General features: G+C 44.8%; 2 protein-coding genes across 4 annotated transcripts in view; both read right to left on the minus strand.

Moving 5' to 3' along the window:
- PRSS47 (serine protease 47) overlaps nucleotides 1-3,507 on the minus strand; it is a 20,138-nt gene extending 16,631 nt beyond the window's left edge. The window contains 3 exon segments of the mRNA XM_025358891.1: nucleotides 1,289-1,495; nucleotides 1,818-1,978; nucleotides 3,350-3,507. Of these exon segments, the coding sequence (XP_025214676.1) occupies nucleotides 1,289-1,495; nucleotides 1,818-1,978; nucleotides 3,350-3,507 (526 nt within the window).
- A 4,096-nt stretch (nucleotides 3,508-7,603) lies between these two features.
- IARS (isoleucyl-tRNA synthetase) overlaps nucleotides 7,604-19,867 on the minus strand; it is an 83,153-nt gene continuing 70,889 nt past the window's right edge. For all 3 annotated transcript variants that reach the window (XM_025360818.1, XM_025360817.1, XM_025360819.1), the window contains 4 exons: nucleotides 18,572-18,697; nucleotides 14,316-14,459; nucleotides 13,521-13,673; nucleotides 7,604-8,149 (listed from right to left, as the gene is read on the minus strand). In XM_025360818.1, the coding sequence (XP_025216603.1) occupies nucleotides 8,067-8,149; nucleotides 13,521-13,673; nucleotides 14,316-14,459; nucleotides 18,572-18,697 (506 nt within the window). In that variant the 3' untranslated portion in view covers nucleotides 7,604-8,066. The remainder of the gene's footprint in view (nucleotides 8,150-13,520; nucleotides 13,674-14,315; nucleotides 14,460-18,571; nucleotides 18,698-19,867) is intronic.

The raw sequence follows: 19,867 nt of genomic DNA on the forward strand, positions 1-19,867 counted from the left end.
CAAAAAAAAAAAAAAAAAAAAAAAAAAAAAAAAAAGAAGAGACACGTCAGCTCACCCTTTCTGAAACTACAGTTTCTCCAATATTATCAACTCAAAATAATCAATATACCAATCTGACATATTTGGGATGGCACATCCTTCACTCCTTCATTTCCTTGGCTTGGAACTTCACTAGACGTTTTCGAACATTAAAATCTGAGTTGCTAGCTGTGGAAAGAAGAGTTGAGTTAGTAGCTCTATCGCAAGGGATCTGAAAAGGGAGAGAAGAGCATCGATTAGGGGAGTGGACAAACAGAAGAGAACAATCTAAGCACAGTTTCCACACTGCAGCAAGCCAGCCTCCCCTTGCTGGGAGGTTTGTCCAAGAAAATGTTTTAGCCTCACTTATTTCATGAAAAACATTCGTCTTGTCTTTTAAGACATGTCGATTAGACTCTACATGTCCAGAACAATTTACATGAAGTCAGTATATTTTATTTTCATTCTTTTTTATTTATTTATTTATTTATTTGAGACAGGGTCTTGCTCTGCCACCCAGGCTGGAATACAGTGGCATGCTCATGGCTCACTGCAGCCTTGACCTCCAGGGCTCAAATAATCTTCCCATCTCAGCCTCCCTAGTAACTGGAACTACAGGTGCATGCATGCCACCACGCCTGGCTAATTTTTGTATTTTCTGTGGGGATGGGGTCTCACTATGTTACCCAGGCTAGCCTCAAAATCCCAGGCTTCACCAACACTCCTGCCTCAGCCTCTGGAAGTGCTAGGATTACAAAGATTAGAAGCGTGAGCCACCACGCCTGGCTAGCCTCTCAATATTGAATAGAACTCTGCCCCATTGGTGATCAGGTGACCACCCAGGTCCTGGAGCCTGACCATTCCTGCCTCCTTGTATGAACAAGGGTAGTGGCTGGCCCCTCTGCTTCTGCAGCCCCCTTGCTGAGGTGGCTGGTTGCTCTCAGAGCTAGCTAAGGTCACCAACTTGGTTTTGTGGGACATGCACAAGCCCCAAGCAGCCATGCGCTGCTCTGAGAGGGCTCACCCTGCCTTGGGCCAGACTCCATCACTGGCCAGGGCCACAGCAGTCTTGGTTTCCTCCAAGGTCATGGCTGGAGTGCCCATGGCACCCCTGGTCTCTCTCTCCTACAGGGGCTTCATTTGATGCTGGGCTGGACACCTCTGGATTTCAGGCTTGGGGCGTTTGAGGGGGCTGTGTCCCATAGGAGGTCAGCATGAGGACATAGGACATGCTGCTGGCTGGCCAGAGCTATGAGGATGACACACACACCCTCCCCTCCAGAGGCCTCCAAGTCTCCAGCTTCCCTGTGGATGCTGGTTTCAGCTGGCTGAGGGGCTGTCTGGGGCTTCCAGGCACTTGCAGGGTAGGCTGCTGTCCTGGCTCCTTCCAGACCTCGGAATTCCATTGCAGTAACTAACCACCAAACGATGAGTGGTTTGTCCTGGGCTGGGGACAGGCAGGCCAGACCCTGAGCCCCTAGGGCCCCCAGAGAAAGGCCTGTGGCCCCAGGCTCTTTGGAGACCCCCTGGTGCCACTGAGGGCCTCAGCCATGGGGACAGCCTAGCCGGGTGAGGGTTGGGCAGGACCAGGCTCCTGTTTTCCTGGCACTACCTTTATGGGCTGCTGGGCCAAGGAAAGCCAGCCCATGCTCTCTGGGGAGGGTCTCCAGGCTGGGGGAGGCCAGCAGAGGCCTGGGGGCTGAGACACTCGCTCCAGGCCAAGGGCCATCCTGGGGACTCTTCAGGTTTCCCTGAAAGGAAAGGAGGCTCGGTCGGCTTCTCCACCCAGCCCATCTGACCCTCGCAGGGATGGGCCCCATGGACCTGGATCCCTGGAGTCCTCGTGGTCCCTGCATGGCCCTCCTGAGTGACACTGAGGACACTGCTGCGGGCCCTGATCCCAGAGCGAAGGGTGTGTGCCATCCGGGGAGGGGAGCTTTCGGGGCATCTCAGGCTGCTCCTGGGACGGCCCCATGGCGTTCAGGTGGCTCAGTCTCCCTGATTCACACCCTCGCCCTCACCTCTGCTTCAGCCCTGATTCAGAGCAGGTGGGAGAGGCCTTAACTGTCATCCAACCCACTTGCCACCTAACCTGGGGCCTCTCTCCACCGTGGGTAAGATGCCCCCAGGGCACTGGGCTCCCCCTGTCCTCTGGAGCCCCCTCTGCCCTCTGTCCTTTCCAAGCCGGGCCTGGACCATTCCCACACTCAGTGGAACCCTCACTTCTGCCCCTTGGCCCAGGGTCCCACCTCTTCTGCCCTTTCCCTGAATCCTGGCTCTGAACACTGGTTCTCTCTACTCTGTGGCTCAGGGCTTGTCCTGACCCCCTTGGAGGGGTGCTCAGGAGTGAGGGGTCCCTGTTGCTCTCTGGGGGGCTGCTGCAGCTCCTGGATGGGTCTGAAGGCTCCTGTGCCCTTCAGGTGGCCCTCAAGGGTGTGGAGGAGGGACTCAGTGGTGTCCGGCCTACATCCCCCATCTCCTCTTCGAGGCATATCCAGTAACCTCTTGGTCAGCACCTGGCCGGAGGCTGAGCCAGGAGGGGCTCGGTGGTGTCCGGCCTACATCGCCCATCTCCTCTTCGAGGCATATCCAGTAGCCTCTTGGTCAGCATCTGGCCGGAGGCTGAGCCAGGAGGGACTCAGTGGTGTCCGGCCTACATCGCCCATCTCCTCTTCGAGGCATATCCAGTAGCCTCTTGGTCAGCACCTGGCCGGAGGCCAAGCCTGCCTGGTTTTCAGAAGCTTCTTGGAGTAGAGGAGGAGGAGGAGAGGAGGAGGAAGGCCTAGGAAGCAGAGCTTGGGGTACCCCAGGCACTCCCCACTGTTTTCTGCTCCAGATGGTGAAGCAGGAGGGCACCTCAGGCTGGAGTCCCCTGGGGGCGGGTTGCACTTTATTCTTTGAAGCTGTGCCAGGGAGGCCTGTGGGTGCCTCAGCACCACGTGTCCTTCCGGGCCTAGGCCTGGGATAGCATGTTCTATAGAAACCCATCCAGGGACAGCCTCAGGAGGTGTTCTAGGCATGGGGGTGGGCATCAGGCTGGGAAGGGCCCTCTGGGAGGGGCCAGTGCCCAAACCCTGCTCCCTCCCCGGTGCTTTGCACTGAGCAGCTGCTGGATCACCTGCCCTTGGGGGTACAGTTGTACACAGGAAGCCACAACTGGTGGGAAGCCTGGCCAGGGAAGCACCCACCACACTCCTTTTATCTGTGTTGTGTCGGTGGTGAGCCTGGTGTCTGGGAGGACCCGTGGTGCCCTGCCCAGCCCACCAAATGGGGCAGGGACAGAAGGCACTATGGCTTTAAGTTGCCATCACTGGGCCAGTGTAGCCATCACCTGGCCCAGCTGTGAGGCCCCATGGGCAGCTGTCCATCCACAGCGTCTGGCAGGTTTTTGCTGGTCAGCAGCTGAGCCAGTGCCAAGAAGGCCTCTTTCTCCTTGGGGAACATCAGCAGGACAACAGTGACCTGGCTCACACCCTGGCAGTAGCCCATCTCCTGCAAGAGTCAAAGTCACTGTGCCAGAACCTCACGTGGCAGAGCAGAGGTCACCTGGGAGGACAGACCTCACCTGAGAGATATGAGGTCACCTGGGAGGCCTAAGGTCACCTGAGAGGCCCCCACCTCAGGCCTTGCAGGATTTGACACTAGGCACCCTTCTCCTGACAGAATAGACCCAAGCACACAAAATAAAGCCTGCTGCCTAGAAAAGAGACAAAAGAATGTTGTTTGTTTTGTGCTAATGCTGTTTAATTTTGTAGCAAACCGTGACAGTGCTGGTCTTAAACTCCTGGACTCAAGTGATCCTCCTGCCTTGGTCTCCCAAAGTGCTGGGATTACAGGCATGAGTCATTGTGTCCGGCCACCTGCTCATCTTTCGTTGAGATTTGGGCATCTGAAAAAACAGCCATCTCTCTTAGCCTTTATAGACTGGCTTTGTGAAAAGGAACAGCATCACACATTAGTTTAGCTAGAGATCTTGGGGACCTCTTGAATCTTTTCTAGGGATGTAACTTCTCTGGGTTTGTGTAATTTCCTGAAGAGGTTTGCCCCTGTTTCTTTTTAAGGAACTCATAATTTCTTGCTCCCCTTGGTATCTGTTTACGATACTAGCTCCTGCAGTGCTGTAACAAGGCTATAGCTCTCACATTTGTTCTCAGCAGCCCCCAGTCATCCAAAGTACGACACTGTTCCTGTCAGTGCTCCGAGTCACATGAACAGAAATCTGTCCTGTGGTCAGCCCCACTATAAGCCAGAACATGGGACATACATTCCACTCTACTCTTTCCCTCTTGAGAAAGAAGGTGCAAGTGGGAGATACCTCCAGATTGTGCCGCACTGTGCGTGGTACTGAGAGAACCTATGGTATGCAGACGTAATGGACTTTCTCACCTGCTTCAAATCAGCTCTTCTTGCTTCTACGTTCACCTGGGGTATTGCAACTTTTTAACTCATTTCTGAAAAGTTCTCACAAAGGCAATTTGGTCCATATAGTGTTAAGTCAGTGTCTCTATGGGAGAATGAGGGTCTGGGGCTTATTTTTTTTAGTTTTTAGTTTTTGAGACGGAATCTTGCTTTGTCGCCCAGGCTGGAGTGCAGTGGTGCAACCTCAGCTCACTGCAACCTCCGCTTCCTGGGTTCAAGCGATTCTCTTGCCTCAGCCTCCTGAGTAGCTGGGATTACAGGAATGTGACACCATGCTCGGCTAATTTTTGTATTTTTAGTAGAAATGGGGTTTCACCATGTTGGCCAGGCTAGTCTCAAACTCCTGACCTCATGATCCGCCACCTCAGTCTCCCAAAGAGATGGGATTACAGGTGTGAGCCACCATGCTCAGCAGGGCTATTAACATTTTGCCATCTTGCTGATGTCACTCACCACTGTTTTTTCATCACTTTACTTTCTGTTACTACAAGATGTTCCAGACTCATCTCGTACATTCCCAGCTCCAGCTCTAGAATCAGCGATTTTTCCCAGGGAAACCTAGTTCCCTTCACGGGAAAATTGCTTTAGGAACCACGATCTCAGCGGGGTTGCTGCCACTTGGTAGAGCACATGACCCAGTAACTCCCTAAGAGTACATGGGAGATAATTTTAAGACCTAACTCATGTCTGAAAATGTCTTTAACTTCATATTTGTTTGATAATTTGGTTGTGTAGAATATAGTTAGAAAACTTTCCCCGAAGAATTGGGGAGATTCTCTTCTTGCCGTGTTGCTGAGAAATCAAATCCTTACTAAATTGTTCTGTGCTCCCAGAGGTTGAAAAGAAAAATCCTTACTAATTGCTAATCTTTCTATATCCCTTTTGCTTTTTTCTTTCTAGAAACTTAGTCTTCTCTTTATGTTCTGAAATTTCTGTTATGTGCCTTGGGAGTGAGTCTATTTTCATGCATTGTGCTAGACATTTGAAGGTATCTTTCACTCTGGCTGTAAGTTCTGCAAAATTTGTTTACATTAATTATAATTTTCTGACCTTATTTTTCTTCTTTCTGGAATTCCTACGATTTGGATACTGGAACTCCTGGACTCTAACTTATGTACAATTATCTCTTTTCTCCCACCTTCTGTATTTAATCTATCTAGCATTTGGAAAATTTCAACACTATTTTCCAATGATTTTTTTTTTCATTTATATTAAGTCTTATATTAACAGGAACATGTTTTTTCTCCTCTTGAGATTTTCATGTTTTGTAGCATTGTTATTTTATAGATGTAGTATCTTGTAACTCTAAGGATACTAACACATTTGGCAGGGGGAATGTTCTTCTCACTGCATCGTTTGATTCCTCAAAGTTGCTTTGGTTTTCTCTTTTGGTTTTGGATTAGAGGCTTTCACTACATCTCTGGTAATTCTAGATGAGAGTCTCCTGAATAAGAGTTGGGGGCTAAACACTGACCTGAGTATGGGTGGGACTTCTCAACTTCAAAGTTCATTGTTCAGAGTGAGCCTTTTTCCCAGGCAATACTGGGTGTCAATCTTTTACATTCTTCTTTGGTATAGTGGACAGTATTTATAAAGCCACTTAATCTTGTTTCCAGTACAGTACTGTGTGTAAAGGAATTTGGCCTTGCCCTTGGGATGTTATGCTACAGAGGAATGCCTTTGTTTACCTGGGGATCCTGGGTCGTAATGAATAGCCTTGACAATATGATTTATGGCTGGGGTGGGACGAATCTATATAGTCTTATAGTGGTGGGGTACAATACATCAGACATACCAACAATATGATTCAGGATGGAGGTTTTGGGTCATGCACTATCAGCTGACCTAGAGACTGTGATTAACCACATGGACAATCAATGATGGATACGTAAAGCAGCCTCAATAAACACTCTGGGTTCCAAGGCTTGGGTGAACTTCCCTAGCTGGCAATACTCTGCATACTGTCACACATTGATGCCAGTAGAGTAATGCTTTCTGACTTCAGAGAGACAGGACAACAGCTGTGTTTGGTACTTCTCCTGGGCTCTGCCCTCTCCTCTTCCTTTGGCTGATTTTGATCTTTAACATTTCCCTGTCATTAACTGTAACCATGAATACAAAGCTTTCATTGAGTTCTGTGAGTCCTTCTAGCAAATTATCTAACCTGAGGGTTGGTTTTAGGAATCCTCCAGGCTTAGAAGTACTCGCCTTCCATTCACTCTGACTTCTGCCAACCAGTCCCTTTTTACCTTCCAGATGCCAACTGTGCGGGGGTGGAGTTGGGGGTGGGAATAAAGAGAGTTGCTTAGCAACATGGAAATGGGAGAAGCCATAAGGCTTCCCAGTGTTGATGCGATCTTCCCTATTTCTGGGCCTCTTCCACCTTTCATCCCAGAGGTAACTGGTGCTGTGAATTCTGAAATGTAAATAAGTTTATTAGTTTCTCCATTGATTTAGAATTGGGGTTTCCTGGGTCTACCAAGTTAGTTAACACCATCTATCTGCTTTCCAACTCCCCAAATTCTGGTTGTTTCCTCTATTTTCTCCAACTTGTGGGTTTTTGTGTGAATGCATCTGCTGTAGCAGCCATAGGGATGCATCATTCAGATCTCCCTTCAAAGTTATCTGATGTGAAGAGTGCAGTTGGTACTTTCAGATCCATCAGGGCATTTGTGCAAAGGCCACGCTCCCCTTGGTCTCCTCCCAGACACTGACTTGAGGAAGTCAGCGGAACAAAGCCAGGCTATTTCTACCCAATTCTGAACTCTACTAAAAGGAATCCTTGCCTGGGAACCCTCCATTGGCCTGACCGACTTTGTCTTAGAGTTGCACTGCAGTCTGAGTTTTTGCTAATCAATCTTTGTTTTCTCTTGTTACAGGTGTCAGACCCACACTGGAGTCTGAAGGCTCTCTCGACCTACACCTGCTCCATCTCTGGTTTATCCTCCAGTTGTGTTTCCTCTAATAAATTCTTGCACATCTAACTTTGTCATGTCATCTGCTTCTTTGAGGACTCAAATTATCACCCAGAATTTTGGGAAGAAGTTTTATTAGATATCTAGTCCACTGTCTTAATACAGAAACCACTGTGAAGTTTTTATGTTCTTCAAAGATTACACATTTCAAGTTTCATCTATCTGTGGGAGAATGAATTACTTTCAACACATTTATATCTGAGTTTGTTTATTGTTCTGATTTACTGAAACTTAAAATATTCCATCAAATTATCCAGGAAAATCCAGGTGGCAGAAATATATAATATGTCCATTTCATCAAGAGGTCTCAAATTTTAAGAGGCCAGAAAATGATATATATACTATGCCATTTAAATCACTTCTACCTTCTATACTGAAGAACTCAAGTATAGAAATAAACTGTGGTGCTGAGGTAACACTGTAACCTGCTCCCAACATGACTGCATAGGTGTCTAAGGTTAAGTGTGAAGATTACTGTGAGGTCTCAAGTTACTTAACTCATCAATCCCATTTGTATTTCAATCCAAGCAGCATATTTTACATGCACCTGAAGGAAACATCTTCAGTGTGTTCATGTGTGTGTCTATGTGCACATATGTGCAGGGGATGGGTGTAATCAGGGAAAGGCTGACTGAACAACACTGAAAGGGCATGCTAGAAGTCTGCTGTTGTTGGTAATACAGAAACATACACAGTCTTCATATTCAAAGTCTTCATGGGGATGTCTTCTGTAATTTCTAGAATGGAACGAAAAAGTTGAAAAAAAATCAGTATTTTACCTATTGGGGGTGAATATTTAAAAAAAAGTTAACTGCTGTGTAGTAAGGAATTTGGCCTTAACCTAAGAGTTCTGCCCTTTGCCCCAGCTCCTGAGTGGAATCTCTAAATCCTTGGAATTTCTTAGTAGGAGTCTTTGTTTCTCATGGTGGGCACGTTCACCAAACCTGACAGTTGTTGCTAATGAGGTGATTCAGTGTAGTGTTGGCCACGACAGAAACACAAAGTATACGATTTAGGATGGGGACGCTGGGTCGCATGGTATTATCAGCAATCATGCCTAGAGAATGAAACCTCAAAAGAAACTGACACCAAGGCTCAAGTGAGCTTCCCTGGTTGGTACTACAGTCTCTGTGTTGTCAGATTAAGGGATGGGAGAAAGAAACATTATCCATGACTCCAGGGGTATCTCTCTCGCTCTCACTGCTTCTAATGTGTATCCTTTCCCTCCCCTAATTCAAACCATGAGTGTAATACCTTTCCGTGAGTCTGAGTCCTCCCAGCAAGTTACTGAACCTGAGAGTGGTTTAGGAAAATCCCTGGAACTTGCAGTTGGTGCCAGCAGTGATGGGGGTCTGACGTGGATCCTTTACTGAGTTCACAGAACCCTAACTCTGTGCAGGTGGAGTCAGATTTTGGACAGACTCCTGGAGCCTTCTGGAGGACTATGCCATCACCTCGCAGTTTGGCTAACTCTGGGTACTGCCAAGATGGTTGTTTTTCTTCATAAACAGATACTATGTCTACAAGAAAAGCCCAGAAGCTGTGCCAACTCAGTATCCTAGATATGTGGTTTCAAAATACGATTCTCTATAATTTGAAGAACAGCTATTTTCTATGTCTGGAGAAGTAAGAGTACATAAGCAGCCTAGGACATGTTTGCTATGTGAGAAAGCAAGAATTTACCAAAGACACAGGATCATGTTAAAGAATACAGGATCCAATATGGCCAATAAGGAAAACTCTGAGCATCCAAAAATATAACCCAAATGCAATTGATTAAAACACAGTGAATATACCACTCAAAAAGAAAACAAAGAAAAAGAAAATTTAAAGTTATCTGCCTACTGTGGAGCATTTTGCTTCTAGTCAGATCTGAATTTAAAGCAAACAGATGAGCTTTCTTTAAAAACAGCTCTTCTCGTACCTAGCAGGCAATCCTAGATGTGAGAACACTCTCAAAGCTACTTCCTTAATAGATAATCACAGGATCTGGAGATGATGTTTAGAGTTTAGTGGAGCAAGCAAGAAGACATTTAAGAGTTTCTAAAACGGTCAACATTTTGTGGCTCTTCTAATTTATCAAGTTACTGATACTTTATGAAAGACAATTCTGAGAGAAAAGGCATAATGAAAATGAAGCTACAGATACTAGATTGGAAAGATACTGAATTAGAAAAAGTTCCATCTGTGTGGTAATCTTAGGTAAATCACTAAACCTTTAAAAGCTCTCACCTACTAAACTTTTGCCTAGCTAACATCACAGAGTAAAGAGAATTTCACAGAAAGGTTATGTGAATTGCAGGCAGTATTATAAATACATAATTCACAAGACACGATTCTACCCCTGACCAGCTTCAATCATGCCACTGCATTTACTTGCAAGAACAAGTGAGAGATAAATGTCATCTTCAGCTCCACTGCACAACAGTACTTGGTGACCAATGGATCTGAGAGAGAAGAAAAGAGTTATGAATTATCTCTAAAGTTTTATATAAGCTTATCAAAATAGAAAGCTACATTATTAGATGATCTACTACCATACCACAATGAAAGAGCCAAGTGTGTTCGAGGGAGAGTGAAAAAAGCCTTTGATGGAGTGAAAGACTCATGGACAGAATTAGCAAGACAGGAAAGGACAGAATCACCAGAGCAGGAAGGATCTTGGGTGGAAGGGAAGATTCTGAAGCATAAGAGAATACGGAGCTTTGGGGGCTCTAAGCGAAGGAACAAAATTGAGGCAGGAATGTTCATGAAGACAGCTCCGGCGGAAGAGTACAGCCTGCAGACTGGTGACTTTGATGGACGATGAGGCCCGAAACTAGATAAGAGGGAAAACAACCAAGGAGAGTCACTGGAAATAAACCCAGGGAGGGAAGGAGGAACCCAAGAAGAAACAGAACTTTAGTATTTAACATTATGACAGAAAATTTACAAGTATGATATGCAACTAAATTAAAAAAAAAATAGCTGCACAGAAAGAAAATGGGAGAATTCCACAGGCCAAAAATAATGAATATGGGGTCTGGTGGCCTAATGCTTTGGGCACTAAAGAGCTAGGAAAGCAGGGAAAGAAACGCCTCCGGTATATACACACTGGGAAGTCCAACAAATCTCTGCTGAAGAAACTGGAACTTCCAATAAGAAACCCATAGCAAAAGGGTCGGTCTGAGTAAGTGCCTTCACCACAAGAGAAAAAGTGAAGAGAATGTAATCGGTTAATAATGGCCTTTCAAAGATACGCCCAGGTTCTAAATTCCCAGGAGCTGTGAATGTAACTTTATTTGGAAAAAGAAGAAACAGAAGAGAAGCAGGCAACGTGACCACAGAGTCAGAGACTGAAGTGATGTGGCCACAATTTAAGGGAAGCTAGAAGAATAGAAGAAGAAGGTAGAAGCTAGAACCAGAAGCTAGAAGAATAAGGAATTCTCCCACAGAGACTTCAGAGAGACTGTGGCCTTTCTGACAGCCTAATTTCAGTGTCTGGCCTCCAAGGCTGTGAGAAAACAAACCTGCTGACTTGAGCCACCCCATTTGTGGAAATGTGTTGCAGCAGCCACAGACGCCAATACAGAGAGAACCGCCTCACTTAGCTTTGTTTTGCAGTAGGGATATACAAATCCTGTCTCCATCAGAACTCCTGGCCTTTGTGTATGACTGGGAAAGTCATAGCTTTTTTTTTTTTTTGAGACGGAGTTTAACTCTTGTCGTCCAGGCTGGAGTGCAGTGGCCAGGCTGGTCTTGAACTCTGCCCACCTCAGCCTCCCAAAGTGCTGGGATTATAGGAGTGAACCACCACGCCTACCCAGTCAGTCACAGCTTTCTTAACATTCTCCCTATGGTCCAAAATAATTGAGTTTAAAGTGGGTCTGGGTTGACAGTGTCTCCAAGGAACTAGACATATGCTTCTTAAAACTGGGCTTCAACAGGAACATAACAGAACAAGCAAAGCAGATGGGCAATGTAAACAGAAAGATGGAAACTCTAAGAAAGAACAGAACGGGCTGGGTGTGGTGGCTCATGCCTGTAATCCCAGCACTGTGGGAAGCCAGGAGTTCGAGACCAGCCTGGCCAACATGGTGAAACCCTGTGCCTACTAAAATTACAAAAATTAGCTGCGCATGGTGGCACATGCCTGTAATTCCAGCTACTCGGGAGGCTGAGGCAGGAGAATCACTTGAACCCAGGAGGTAGAGGTTACAATGAGCTGGGATCGTGCCACTGCACTGCAGCCTGCGCAACAAGAGTAAAACTCTTGTCTCAGAAAAAAAAAAAAAAAAAAAAGAAAATGGTAGAAATCAGGAAGCAGGGGTGTGGTGGTTCATGCTTGTAATCCCAACACTTTGGGAGGCCAAGGTGGGAGGATCACTTGAAGCCAGGAGTTCAAAAACGATCAGCCTGGACCTTATAGAGAGGCCTTATCTGTACCAAAAAATTTTAAAATTAGCTGGGCATGGTGGCGCGTGCCTATAGCCCTAGCTAGGAAGGCTGAGGTGGGAGGATTGCTGGAGCCCAGGAGTTTGAGGCTGCAGTGAGCTGTGATTGAGCCACTGCACTCCAGCCTGCATGACAGAAGAAGACCAAGTCTAAAAAAAAAAAAAATTCAAAACACTGTAACAGAAATAAAGACTGCCTTATACCAAAAAATGTACACCTAGGGAAATCACAGTTAAACTGCAGAAAGTAAAAGACGAAGGGAGAATCTTCCGGAAACAGAGAAAAGACGCACCTTACCTGCAGAAGAACAAGGGTAAGATAAAAAAGCCAAAATTATCCAGAATGTAGCATATAAGGACAAAAGGAGGGGAAATAGGAAAAGAGAATACGAGGCAGGATAGAGTGAGCAAGTCCATCTAAAACATGTCTAAACAAGGTGTTAGAAGGAGAGAACACGAGAGAGAATGAGTAAGAGGTAAGTTGGACAAGATGTCTGGCAATTTTCCACAAGTGCCAAAAGACACAAATACTGATGCAGAAACCCAATAAATCCCAGGCTATCAGGTGTCACAAATAAAAGGATGGGATGGTAAAAGTTTTGAGTTGAGATGTCAAGAATGGGTATAAATGGAAAAAAGCAGATCCCACAAAGGGAAGCTGTCGGGGGAAGTGATTGCAGTGGCAGCAATATTAAAGTGAAGACGTTTGATGTGTAGCAGGATTACAGAACGAAACTCAGAGGGTAGGCTAAGGATGTCAGCAGAGAAGCTGACAGAGCAGCCACAGAAGCTGAAATCTCTGAAGTGAATAGTGCTAAGTGGGAGAACGGGAGGAGGAGAAAATACGCTGCCTGACACCAGCAAGTGCAAGTCGCCATCCTTAATTTCTATTTTCTAGATAATAGAATGTGGAATATGTCAACTGATGACCTAGCTCTTCACAGTTGTGTCTCAAGGAGAAAATGCAGGTAAGCATGTTTTATAAACTCCCTTTATAAAGGGAGGTATAATGTCAGCTGTAAGTTTCCTTCAGGCTATTTTACAACCCTGTGATAATTTTGACTTTTGGGAAAAAGAACAGTTTTAGGGTCAGCAAACATGCTAATTTACCTAGAAGCATGTATTTTTAATAACATACACATGTAGTTTTTAGATTTAGCAAAAAGTAATTATCCTTTTAATTGCTATTAAAAAATTATATTATTGACTGGGCGCCATGGCTCACGCCTATAATCCCAGCACTTTGGGAGGCCGAGGCGAGCAGATCACCTGAGGTCAGGAGCTTGAGATCAGCCTGGCCAACATGGTGAAACTCCATCTCTACTAAAAATACAAAAATGAGCCAGGCGTGGTGGCGGGCGCCTGTACTCCCAGCTACTCGGGAGGCTGAGGCAGGAGAATCCCTGTTGCTGGGTTGAAGCCCCGGGCCTGAACCCAGGAGGTGGAGGTTGTAGTAAGCCAAGATTGTGCCATTGCACTCCTGGGAGACAAAGTGAGACTCAGTCTCAAAAAAAATGGAAAGGAAAGAAAATTATATTATGGTAAATTTCTGGGGAAAGAATAACAAAACAGGATTACAATAGTACTATCTTACATGTATATGCTACAAATGGTTAATGGCATCAAAATCTACCTTCAACAAAAACAAAAAACTTACGGTCCATAATCTCCTTACCTTGCGTTTGGGTCTCATTCAGAAACAGCTTTAGCTTCCTGCTCCGAAGGCCAAACACCTTGGCTGCTTCATACAGAAGACCTTGGTGGGTGAGTCCATTCTGCCCAAGCGGGTTTTCAAGCAGGAGAGTGCCCACTGTCCCCATTAAACACTCTAAGGAAGAAAGAACAAACTGGATTAAATCTCGAGAGTTCACCCTCCATCTCCAAAAGAGGTGGCCACTGCGGACAGCTCTAACAGGCAGTGCTGAGGCCAGCAGCGGGTCCAGGAGGATGAGTGCGACCGCTGGAGATGCAGTCCATGCAGACACAGCTCTGAATATTTCATAGAGGTGAAGGGGAAGGGGAAAAAGAAAAAGAAAAAGAAAAACAAAACTTAGATAAAAGCCCAGCAGCTTGGGGGGCAGATACTCAGTACACAGTCAAGTGACGAGCCCGAAGACTTCAGTACAAATGTGCACAACGAGGATCCTAAAATATCAGGAAAGTATACAAGTTTTCAGAACATTTTCCGCAGAAAAGAAAGTAAAATTAGAGATTAAAATGTTTTGACACTCAAACAATTTAATTATCATTTTTACCTAACCAATTTTTTCATTTCCTAACCATGCCAGATGGATGAGAGTCTCTATAACACACCAAAAGAAAAGCCTGTGGTTGCTCCCCAAAGCAGCAGGGGAGCCCACACTTTAAAGCAATACTTTGAAGCTGACTAGAAATATACACATATTTGAATATTAAAGACAACCTCAATGCCCAGCACCCCACAATCTGCCCGCTGTGGGGAGGCACATACCTTGTGGCTCTGCATTCAGGAGCTGTAGGTTGATATACTGACAAAGAAGAGTACTAGAACTGCTGATCAGAGAGGGAGCCGATCCCGCAGTCACACACAGTGTTTTTCCACTAAGACTCAGTAGGTCGGTTTCGTTTTGTATTTCTAAAAATAACAACAATTCTTTCAGGGTTAACGAACAGTTCAAAACTGAAGTCATTCAATTTTTCCTATTTAACTACCATGTATCTTTTTACAACAATGCTTTCCACTTAATTTCTGTTTATCAAAAGCCATTGCCTTTTCTATAAAACCAGCCTTTAATGACATGCAATGGTAGGAAATCTTAATGTTGTAAAATAAACATCATAATATTCATAATCTGAAATACAGGGCAAATTGTTTTCTCTATTTTAGTATTTTCTCTGTATAATACAGCTCCTCTTAAAATTTCCTCCTATATCAGAATCTCAAGCTTCACCACGAAAAGCTTACATTAAAAAATGCTAATTACAGTCAGAAGATGTTATTTGACGCAGGAACAGATGTGGAAAAAAGCATGATACACAGAACATATGCAGCGTAATTTCATTTAGAGAACATTAAATGTTGCTTGGGAATGCATGCACAGGCAGATGACTGCTAATGGTTGTGATACAGGACAGGCCCACAGGGCAGCCTCCAAATATTGAGTGGAAATGGCAGGTATGAGACTAGGCTGGGGCACTGGCTCAGAGGAACCTGCTGCACCAGTGGCTAGATGCCCATTCTCAGCCTAGGCCCACATGGTCTCTTCTCTCAACCACAGGTGTGGCCTTATAGGAAGTCTTCCAGGACTGGCTGGCAGAGAAAGAAAACATTTTAGGGCTCGCTGCGTAGGGCTTTACTGCACAATACGCTGTACCATCCAAAGTAGACAATTACAGTCTTACGGCCCTGTTCTGACTCTGGGTAGCCCTGAAGAATAGTGATAGGTGGAAATCCTCCCAATGGGTACAACTTCATTCAGTGCAGCCGGCTGGTCATTTTGCTCGGAGAAACAGCTAGGAGTAGATCTACACTGATTCACGGACACTGGCCAATAGCTGGACTAAATGAGAACAGCCAGGGACTCAAAGAACAGAATTAGAAAACTGGTGACAAGGAAGTTAGGGCAAGAGGTATGTGGACAGATCTCTTCAAATGGGCAGACAGAATGAGAATTTTAAAATGGGTGGGGCTGGGCACAGTGGCTCACACCTATAATTCCAGCACTCTGGGAGGCAGAAAGGGGAGGACTGCTTGAGGCCAGAAGATTGAGACCAGCCTGGGCAATACAGCAAGATCTCCTCTCTACAAAAAAGAAAAGAAGTAGCCAGGCATGGTGGCATGTATCTGTACTCCTAGCTACTTTGGAGGCTGAGGTGGGAGGATTGCTCGAGCCCAGAAGTTTGAGGTTACATTGAGCTATGACTGAGCCACTGTACTCCAGCCTGAGTGATAGAGTGAGACCCTGTCTCTAAAAAATAAAAAAAAAAAATTCAGTGGACATGACCTACTCTGCCGCCAGCCACTTCTGCCCTTGCCCAATGGACGGATGAACAAAGGGGCCACCCAGGCATGGGCTCCGCAACATTACTTCCATCCCCTAAGGTTGATTTTGCTACAGTTGCTACTGTGTATCCCAACTACCAACAGTGGGGACCATTACCTGAGCTTTCAATATAGTGTTATTGCCAGGAAAGACGAGCCAGACTCTCGATGGCAGCTTGGTTATACTGCAGTTTCCATTATGGGAAAAGGCAGTGATTTGGTCTTACTGGAACACACTCCTTTTGGACATGGATTTGCCACTGTCACCCATAATGCTTCGGTCAAACCCACCATCCATGGACGCGGAGAATGTCTTATTCACCAACACATCACTCCACATAGCATTGCTTCTGACCAGAGAACTCATTTTTCAGCAAATGAAGTGTGGCATGACATGTTAATATATATCAGCCAATTCTTATTTTTCCACTCTCTTATTTCCTTACCATATAACACGAAATATTTTAACAGGTTAACCTTGTATCTCAGTAAAGTTAAAGAACAGCAAAAAGGGGAGGTATGGCTCAGCTAGAAGAGAAATTAACATCACCCAAAGAAGGATAAGGTAACTTTCTATCTTGTTTTGGGTAATGAAGTTAGCATCTTTGAAGCAGTACAAAAAGAGTTGAAAGTGTGATTTTTAAAGTACTAGGGTCTTTATTTGGAAGTTAAATATGGTTTAAAGAGCCATGTATACATGTCAAGATCACAATGAGGTGAACTATGGTGGTTTCATCCTGTGTCAATGCAGCTAAGCTAAAACTATTTCCCAGGTTCTCTGTCTGACCCGGTTCTGGGTAATGGCTTGATCACAGAGAAATCTACACAGGATTTGGAAGGTAGAAGTTTAGTAACAGTCATTATGCTAAACAGGCTAACATGGGGCCCGTGCCTTTGGTTTTCTCAGGTTGCTGTGGATCTGCCGACTTGTTCAGTGGGACAGTGAGCAGCCCACGCTCCTGCCTCTGCTCTTCCAACTTCCAGGCCAGGAATGTGTGCAACTCTTTGGAAAAGTACACCAGCAGTTTCTTCTGCAAAACACCGGACTGTCAGTGTCAGATGCGGTCAGAGAGATGTGCACTCCAGCCTGTTTTTGCTTTTCTCTACTTCTCATCCTACAGTGACTTTAGGCAGAGATCCAGCTTTCCCCTGACTTACACACCACCTTGGTGGAACCCGGTTAGAGATTTTTCTCAGACCTCTAACTTGCTACCTTCTTGTAGACCTTTACTTGGTTTCTCCCACATTGCTTTTGCTTCTCCTATCCAATCTTTAATGGATACAATAGCAAACAGTTTTCCAGTGGTTCCAACAATTCATAATCCAGCAGTGAATGAGGGTTCCTATTATGCAATATCCCTGACAACATTTGAGTCTGTCAGATTCTTCTAGTTTTTGCCAATCTGGTGGCAGTTAATAGTACCTCACTGTGGTACTACCTTGAAAGTTCCTGATTACCATTAAGATGTACCCGTTGTTCCTTAGTCGGCCATTTGCATTTCTTCTTTTAAGTTATTTAAAAGTTTCTGAAAATGAGCATTCAGATTCATAAAATGAGTATTAGTTTTCTGAGGCTGCCACAGTAAAATCCCACAAACTGCAGGGGGCTAGGGAATAAAAATAAAAGAAATGTACTGTCTCAAAGTTCTGGAGGTCAGAAGTCTGAAATTAAAGTGTTGGCAGATGTGCTCCCTCTGAAACCTGTCGGTGAATCCGTTTTTGCCTCTTCCTAGCTTCTGGAGGCTCCTGGCAATCTTGGTTGTTTCTTGGCTTGCAGCTGTGTGTAACTCCAATCTCTGCCTTTGTCACCACATGGCATTCTCTCTGTGTGTCTCTATGTCTTCATATGGCCACCTTCTTATAAGGACAACTGTCATACCGGATTAGGGGCCCACGCTACTCCAGTATGACCTCATCCTAACTAGTTACATCTACGATAATTCTATTTCCAAAGGTCACATTTAGACATACAAGGGGTTAGGACATATCTTTTTCTTTTCAGAGGTCACATTCAATACGTAATAGTGGGAGAATGCATCTATAATTCTTTTAAAAATTTTCAGGTTTGCTTTATTGAGAATCCAGATTTAGTGAGATCCAGGCATTGTGTTTATTTAATAAAGTTAAAACTCACGGTTGGGTGTGGTAGCTCACACCTGGAATCCCAGCACTTTGGGAGGCCAAGGCAGGGGGATTGCTTAAGGCCCTGGGTTCAAGACCAGACTGGGCAATACAGTGACTTGGTCTCTCCGAAAAAAATTAAATAAAATTAGCCAAGCATGGTGGTGCATGCCTGTAGTCCCAGTTACTTGGGAGGTCAAGGCAGGAGAATTACTTGAGCCTAGGAGGTGGAGGCTGTAGTGAGCCATGACTGCATCACTGTACTCCAGCATGGGTGACAGAGTGAGACCCTGTCTCAAAAACAAAAACAACCTCACAAGGGAGGACTCTGAAGGCTGAAGTCCACCAGCTGGCTAACAGGTGACAGGGAAGGATTAGAACCATTTAGCCCAGGGTTTTCAGTCACATCATACAATGAGGAGGCATGAACAGACACTGCTGGCAGGCACTGCTGAAGAGCTGGGCCCTGACTCGAGAGAGTTAGGAAAAATGCAAAAGTTATATAGTACAACTGACAGCAAATTAAGACCTTCACCAATCCATCTCAAGTCAAAGGACACAGGCTCCTCTCACTTTCCACATACCTGTTTCATCATGGAAGACAGCCAGCTCCGTATTTTTCACACCAAAAATGCTAGTGACAACACTCTTCAGCTTTAAAAGGTCCAACCTATTATCACCTTTTGGATTTTCCAGGAGCAACACTCCACCTAAAAAGTCACAAAAACGACACCTCAATCAGACAAATAAAACTGAAAAGAAAATGTTAAATTTGGAGGAAAAGGGATACAAAGGGGTTCAAGCCCTAATTATTCTCCTTTTCCCCCAACTATACACTATATATATGTGTATATATTACTCATTATATATATAAGAGCATACCAAGGATGGAGATATATATATATGTACAGTGTATATATTGCATATATACTATATAGCATATATATATCTCCATCCTTGGCATGTGTTTTGGCAATCCTTGGTAGATATGGTCCAGGCATAGAACTCTACCAGGCAATCTGTTCTTGTCTTTTTCTAGATTAAAATCTTTGTATTCATGATTCTTATTTTTGATTCTCATTTTTCATTTTGTGCCATTTGTATATCCCCACAGGTCAGGATGGGCCCCGATGTTGATTTATTTCGCACCTTAGATTCATGTACAGATATTTACTTTATTAATATATTGGAACATTTTGAGTTAACTGTAGAGCCAAATGCACATAGTGAGATACCATGGGCCCTTCACCCAGTTTCCCCCAATAGTGACATTTTACAAAACTACAGTATATACCACAACCAGCATACTGATGTTGATGCAATCCACCGATCCTATTCAGACTGCCTCAGTTTTACTTTTACTCATTGGGGCATGTGTACGTGTGGGTATGTTTAGTTCTATGCAATTTTATCACTCGTGTAAAATCCTGCACCCATCCCCATCATTAGGATAGAGAGTAGTTCTGCCACCATGAGAATCCTCGTGTCGCCTTTCAATATCCATACCCAACTCCCTTCCAGGCTCATTCCCTCCTTAACCCCTGGCAAACAACAGTCTCCATTTCCATAATTTTATCATTTAAAACATGTTATATAAATGCAATTATACAGTATGGAACCTTTTGGGACTTTTTTCAGTTGGCATCAATTTCTTTTCTTTTTCTTTTTTTGAGATGGAGTTTAGCTCTATCACCCAGGCTAGAGTGCAGCAGTGCAATTTCGGCTCACTGCAACGTCTGTCCCACCGGAATCAACAGATTCTCGTGTCTCAACCTCCCAAGTAGCTGGGATTACAAGCACCCACCACCACACCTGGCTAATTTTTGTATTTTTTCAGTAGAGATGGGGTTTTACCATGTTGGCCAGGCTGATCTCAAATT

Source organism: Theropithecus gelada, chromosome 15 (genome assembly GCF_003255815.1).
Source record: "Theropithecus gelada isolate Dixy chromosome 15, Tgel_1.0, whole genome shotgun sequence".
Classification (NCBI taxonomy): Eukaryota; Metazoa; Chordata; class Mammalia; order Primates; family Cercopithecidae; genus Theropithecus; species Theropithecus gelada.